Source organism: Propithecus coquereli, unplaced genomic scaffold (genome assembly GCF_000956105.1).
Source record: "Propithecus coquereli isolate 6110/MARCELLA unplaced genomic scaffold, Pcoq_1.0 Scaffold533, whole genome shotgun sequence".
NCBI classification, from domain to species: Eukaryota; Metazoa; Chordata; class Mammalia; order Primates; family Indriidae; genus Propithecus; species Propithecus coquereli.
Genome location: NW_012151208.1, coordinates 73,455 through 80,696, shown reverse-complemented (window position 1 = coordinate 80,696; position 7,242 = coordinate 73,455). Strand labels below are relative to the sequence as shown.

At 41.0% G+C, this 7,242-nt stretch overlaps 1 protein-coding gene across 1 annotated transcript in view; it reads left to right on the top strand.

Moving 5' to 3' along the window:
- The window catches only part of DZANK1 (double zinc ribbon and ankyrin repeat domains 1), a 69,474-nt gene extending 65,453 nt beyond the window's left edge, over positions 1-4,021 (top strand). The window contains exons 19-20 of the mRNA XM_012657201.1: positions 3,333-3,407; positions 3,856-4,021. Coding sequence (XP_012512655.1) covers positions 3,333-3,407; positions 3,856-4,021 — 241 coding nt within the window. The remainder of the gene's footprint in view (positions 1-3,332; positions 3,408-3,855) is intronic.
- Positions 4,022-7,242: the final 3,221 nt, after the last annotated feature.

The window sequence follows — 7,242 nt, the reverse complement described above, 5'->3', positions numbered from 1 at the left end:
TCTCGCTCTTGCTCAGGCTGGTCTCGAACTCCTGACCTTGAGCGATCCACCCGCCTCGGCCTCCCAGAGTGCTAGGATTATAGGCGTGAGCCACCGCGCCTGGCTGGGATCATTCATGTTAACACTTATATCCTGCTGACCAAGTTGTTGAAGTAAGTCTTCTAGGGATATCACAGGTATTTTAACACCTGTGGCCTCCTGAATTCTTAGTAAGACAAGGTCAAGGCCCAGATCAGTGAAACATGCTGCTGTGTATGTCAAGCCACTGCAGAGGCCAAAATTTCAATAGCTTTGCTTCTATTAGTCTCTGTTTCAAAATTTTCTCTAGTGTTGTTATTCAAAATATATCCTTGCTAATTTTTCTCTTTGCATTTTTATAAGTTTCTATCCACCAGGAAAGTTATATCAATAGACATTATCCCTTTTTTAGTTTTATTTTATAGCAGAATGTTTGGTATGTTGGTGTAAAGCTTTGATGGCTGGAATATACCTTCTCAAGTTTTCTTAAGGTTTACATTTATCATACTGTGTCAGCTTCTTCATTTATCCCACACTGTTGTATTTTCATCATTATTGATAAAAATGATGCTATGTTGTCTTGTGTTAAGGTATATTTTATATTTTTATAATCAGAAAAGCTCTTCATATAGCATTTTTTTTTTTTTTGGAGACAGAGTCTCGCTCTGTTGCCCAAGGTAAAGTGCCATGGTGTCAGCCTAGCTCACAGCAACCTCAAACTCCTGGGCTCAAGCAATCCTCCTGCCTCAGCCTCCAGAGTAGCTGGGACTACAGGCATATGCCACCGTGCCTGGCTAATTTTTTCTGTATATTTTTAGTTGTCCAGATAGTTTCTTTCTATTTTTTAGTAGAGATGGGGTCTCGCTCTTGCTCAGGCTGGTCTTGAACTCCTGACCTCAAGCGATCCTCCCGCCTCAGCCTCCCAGACTGCTAGGATTACAGGTGTGAGCCACCATGCCCAGCCCTCATATAGCATTTAAGTATGTTTTATGATTGACATAAAAATCCCTCGAGCATGTTATTGATATGAATTGATATGTTAAGTATGATGAATCCTGGCTTTATAAAAAGTGCAGCTAAGAGGACGAAATGATTCTGAGCATTGAACAGATTATGTTTTATTTTGATGTTCCTCACTTTCCATGTTTGCTTCATCACCATTCTACAGATTGACCTGTATCCACATGTGATCCCATTGCATGTCTGTAAAGTCTGCCACTGGTTATACCCGTCTATCTGAATGGGGTATAATAGCCCCTCATTGCTCCCACTGCATTATTATGGTCACGGTGAGCACTACTTACTTAGCTCATGTGATGGTGGTGGTGGAGAGCCAGACTAGTGACTCTCCCCTAAATGGAGCACAGGGATCTCTCCTTTCTTTTCAGTGATCGCCAGTAGAGGAAAGTAGCTTTTCCCCCTGAGAGCCAAATTCTGCTAAGTCTGGTTCATATCTGTTAGTCTGAAGAGTTTAGGCCTGGATCAACTTGGCCTCTGCCCCACAACTGCACCTCTGTAGATCCAGGAACATGACTTCAAGGTTCCACCATCCCACTGGTCTTAGGTGTATGCCATCCAGAGATCTGGCTTTACTGTGAAAGAGGTTCAACAAGTTGTTCCTCAGCAAACAAGGATTAAAATGCTCTCCTCCATCCAAGCGTGTTTGGCTAGCGGAGCCTACGTGGTCTCTACACAAAATAACTTCCGTGAAGCAGCTTGGCAGGTGGTAGAAAGCCCCAGGTGTGTATCCTTCCCACCAGAGTGAACCCATAATCGAGAAAAAGAATGGCTAAGGAGAAATCCACATCATCCACTGCAGCTGATGCCTCTTACCAGCAGACTTCAGAAACACAGTAGGTCTCAGTAGGAGAGAGACAGAGAAGTGCTGTTTGTTTTTGGACAATAGCTGCCCTCTGCCCCAGTAGCCAGGTGAGGAAGATGCCACCCTCAGTCTACTTCTTAGAGGTTCAGCAGTAGAGATTTATTCTATTAGGTAATTCAGGATTTTCAAGGAGAGAATGTATCTTAATCCAGATTTGAATCAACAGTTTGAGTTGTTTGTTTTAATGGTAAAGTTTCTTTAAAATACAAATTCAGGAACACCGTAGTATACCCACTGTACAAACCGTGCTCTAGAAGGTCTGATGAGATAATACTGGGTTATCACTTCTACTCTGAAACATGGGGTTCATAACAAGAAGGTGTTTTCCGTCTAGTGACCTTGCCATATAGGAATTAAATTGTTTGAGGAGCAATGTACAAAATTAGAGTTGGCAGAGTCGCAATTCTGTGTGTTCCAAAACTGAACTATGGTTATACAGAAAATAGCCAGCACTGAAAATCTAGCTATCAGCAAAACCCCATTCAGGAAATAGAGTGAACACTCTGCTCTCGGTTTGGGGAGAATTCTGAAGGAAGAAGATCATAAGTCCACTTAGGAGATCTGGCAACCCTATGAATGTATCCATGTTCAAATGGTAAAAATGCCTTATAAAGACCCAAGGAACTTCAGGGGTGAAGTGACAGACAGTTAAGCAATATGCCACTAGGGAGGAAGGAAGGATGAAAAATAAGAAGGAGATTGGTGTCACTGTTGTGATTGGGACATCTTTTATCAGTGCTTCCACAGCGTGCTATGCACCCCTCCATCCCACATTGACAGCTGAGCCCTCTGAGTCCCCCGAGAGGGAGAAGCACTGTGTCACATGTGACCTGGCGTCTCTGACCCTGGCACAAATGGGGGCACCAGGCTGGCATTCACATGTACTGAACAGATGAACAAATAACCAGAGTGGCTGAGAGCCGGGTAGAGGCGATCTGCCTGACATCTCAGGCCTGCCCTTTGCCCTCTAAGATTGGTGTTTATTTTCATATCATGGGAGCCGAACTCACTAGAGCCAAGGTCATTTTCCTCAAACAAAAACAGGAGTCTCAGCCCTAAAAATTTTTTATCATATAGGCAATGCCCAAGAGGCCCAAGCCAATGCTGAGACTATGTCCAATATGTTCTATAAACTCTTGCAGGAAATTTACTAAAATAGCATTTATTAGTATTGATTAAATCATCTACAAACCAGATCCTTACAAGTTCCTCATATTGAACAATGAATGTGTTTATAGACTTTTTACTTTCTGTCTAATGTCAAAGCTTACCCTCCATCACAGTATTTCTCCAAGAGAAGGGCATAGAGAGGAGACTCCAGATTTTCCCAGGTTAGTTAAATAGGTCAGTGAATAAAACCAAGGCCCCTCTGCAGTTTTCTGAGGATGCTAGCTAAAGATTCATCCACGATTTTTTTTTTTTCCTTAAATAGGCTCAGAAATACAGCTCTTCATGAAGCAACTTTACTTGGCCTGGCGGGAAGGGAGAGCATCACCACTCTACTGGGGTACGTTCCCTGGCCTCTGGTGGGCACTTCTTAGGGCCATAGCAATCTCCCTACTGACCTGTGGTGATTTTAGAGGGTCCCTAGTTCCTGAACCACTGTCCCTGTGACTGGGGGCCCCCATCTCACCATGGCCCCCAGGGCACTAAGGGCTTTTCAAAGCACAATGAAAATATTGTCCCCATTAAACATCCTTGGTTGTAGGACTTTGATGCAATGGGAACCAATGGCCAGGGTTGGCAATTGAACATTTTCAAATCACAGAGCCACTTAAAAGTTCTCAGGGTAGAGCCGCCCCTGAGAGCTGAAGTCCTGGTGGCCTCTTAGGGACAGGTTTAGGAGGTGGGATCAGGAGGTGCCCAGACTGGGCTTTGTAGCAGGGGAGAGTTGGGCCCTCGGGGTCGTGTGCTGAGTCCTTCATTGCACCTCTATTTTCCCATTTCCTCCACAGATGCAATGCAAGCATCCAAAAGAAGAATGCAACAGGCCAGACAGCATATGACCTGGCTCTGAGCATTGGGGATGACCTTATCTCCTCACTCTTTGCTGCTAAGTTTGGCCAAGGGCTTGAGGACCAGCTTGCCCGACCCAGGAGCCTCAGCCTGGATGACCGTTAGGCCAGAGGCACACAGCCCTGGCTATTTGTTCGTCTCTTTCTGAAATGTGTGTTTGAGTTTAGAACTTGAGTTTGAGAGAAACTCATAAGACTCTTTTTTTATTTTTTTTAATTTCCAATCATGTTCCTTCTGATCTTTTTTTTTTTATTTCAGCGTATTACCTGAGTACAAATGTTTAGGTTACATATATTGCCTTTGCCCCACCCGGGTCAGTGCTTCAAGCATGTCCATCCCCCAGACAGTGTGCACTGCACCCATTAGGTGTGAATATACCCATCCTCTCCTCCCCACTCCCACCTGCTCGACACCCAGTGAATGTTACTACTATATGTGCATGTTAAGTGTTGATCAGTTAATACCAATTTGATGGTGAGTACATGTGGTGCTTGTTTTTCCATTCTTGTGATACTTCACTTAGTAGAATGGGCTCCAGATCTATCCAGTATAATACAGTAGGTGCTAGTTCACTATTGTTTTTTGTGGCTGAGTAGAACTCCATGGTGTATATATATATATATATATATATACCACATTTTATTAAACCACTCATGTATTGATGGGCACTTGGGTTGTTTCCATGTCTTTGCAATTGTGAATTGTGCTGCTATAAATATTCTAGGGCAGATGTCTTTTTTATAGAATGCCTTTTTGTCCTTTGGGTAGACGTACAGTAATGGGATTGCTGGCTTAAATTGTAGTTCTACTTTGTAGCTCTTTGAGATATCTCCGTATTACTTTCCACAGAGGTTGTACTAGTTTGCAGTCCCACCAGCAGTGTAGGAGTGTTCCTATCTCTCCACATCCATGCCAATATTTTTTGTTTTGCGACTTTTTGATAAAGGCCATTCTCCCTGGAGTTAAGTGATACCTCATTGTGGTTTTGGTTTGCATTTCCCTGATGATTAGAGATGTTGAGCATTTTTTCATATGTTTGTTAGCCATTAGTCTGTCTTCTTTTGAAAAGTTTCTGTTCGTGTCCTTTGCCCACTTTTTAATGGGGTTGTTTGATTTTTTTTCTTCTTGATTTTCCTGAGTTCTATATAGATTCTAATTATCAGCCCTTTATGAGATGTGTAGCATGCGAATATTTTCTCCCGTTCTGTAGGTTATCTGCTCTTGCGATAGTTTCCTTGGCTGTGCAAAAGCTTTTTAATTTGATCAGGTACCATTTATTTTTGTTGTTGCTGGGGTTGCTTTTGGGGTCTTCATAAATTCTTTGCCTAGGCCGATGTCTATAAGTGTTTTTCCAACATTTTCTTCTAGAATTCTTATAGTTTCACGCCTTAGGTTTAAGTCTGTTTCTGTTAAGTGAGTTGATTTTTGTGAGAATTGAAAGGTGCGGATCCTGTTTCAGTCTTCTACATGTGGCTATCCAGTTTTCCCAGCACCATTTATTGAATAAGGATTCTTTTCCTCAGTGTATGTTTTTGTCTGCTTTGTCAAAAATTAGATGGCTATATGAGGATGGTTTTATATCTGGGTTCTCAGTTCTGTTCCATTGGCCTATGTCTCTGTTCTTGTGCCAGTACCATGCTGTTTTAGTTGTTATAGCCTTGTAGTATAGCTTGAAATCTTGTAAACTGATGCCTCCCAATTTGTTCCTTGTGCTTAAGATTGCTTTTGTTATACAGGGTCCTCTCTGGTTCCATACGAAGTGTAGAATTATTTTTTCTATATCTGCAAAAATGATGTTAGTGTTTTAATAGGGATTGTGTTGAATCTGTAGATCACTTTGGGTAGTATAGACATTTTAACAATGTTGATTCTGCCGATCCATGAGCATGGTATAGTTTTCCACCTGTTTATGTCTTCTGCTATTTCCTTCCTCAGTGTTTCGTAGTTCTCCCTGTAGAGGTCTTTTACCTCCTTACTTAAATATATTACTAGGTATTTTATTTTCCTTGTTGCTATTGTGAAGGGTATTGAGTCTTTGATTTGGTTCTCAGTTTGACTGTTGTTAGCATATAGGAATGCTACTGATTTCTGTACAATGATTTTGTAACCTGAGACTTTGCTAAATTTGTTTATCAATTCCAGTAGTTGCATGGCAGAATCTCTGGGGTTTTCTAGATATAAGATGATATCGTCAGCAAAGAGCAATAGCTTGACCTCTTCTGCCCCCATTTGGATGCCCTTGATTTCCTTCTCTCATCTGATTATTCTGGCTAGGACTTCCAGCACTATGTTGAATAGAAGCGGTGATAGAGGGCAACCTTGTCTGGTTCCAGGTCTAAGCGGGAATGCTTTTAATTTTTCCCTATTCAGTATGATGGTGGCTGTGAGTTTGTCATATGTGGCTTGTATCATTTGTAGGTAAGTCCCGTCTGTGCCTATTTTGTTAAGCATTCTTATCATAAAATGATGCTGAATTTTGTCGAATGCTTTTTCTGCCTCTATTGAGAGGATCATATGATCTTTGTTTTTACTTCTATTTATGTGGTGAATTACATCTATAGATTTGCATATGTTGAACCATCCCTGCATCTCTGGAATGAAGCCCACTTGGTCGTGTTGGATTATTTTTTTGATAAGCACCTGAATTCAGTTTGCTAGGATTTTTTTGAATATTTTTGCATCTATATTCATAAGGGATATTGGTCTGTAGTTTTCTTTTTTTCTTGCATCATTTCTTGGTTTTGGTATCAGGGTGATGTTGGCTTCATAAAACGTGTTGGGGAGGATTCCTTCCGTCTCGATTTTGTGGAAAAATTTCTGCAGGATAGGCACCAATTCTTTCTAGGTCTGGTAAAATTCAGGTGTGAAACCATCTGGTCTGGGACTTTTCTTTTTAGGAAAGTTTTTTTATTACCACTTCAATTTTGGTACTTGATATCGGTCTGTTCAGGAATTCTGTTTCTTCTAGATTGAGCTTAGGGAGGCTCTGTGTTTCTAATAATTTGTCCATTTCCTCCACTTTTTCAAGTTTATGTGCATAGAGGTTTTTATAGTATTCATAGATGATATTTTGTATTTCCATGGTATCAATTGTAATTTCTCCTTTTTCATTCCTGATGGAGCTTATTAGAGTCATTTCTTTTCTGCTTCTCATTAATCTAACAAGAGGCTTCTCATTAATCTAACAAGAGGCATGTCAATTTTGTTTATTTTTTCAAAGAACCAACTTTTTGTTTTATTAATCTTCTGTATTGTGTTTTTGTTATTGATTTCATTTAGTTCTGTTCTGTTCTTTGTTATTTCTTTTCTTCTGCTGGGTTTGGTGT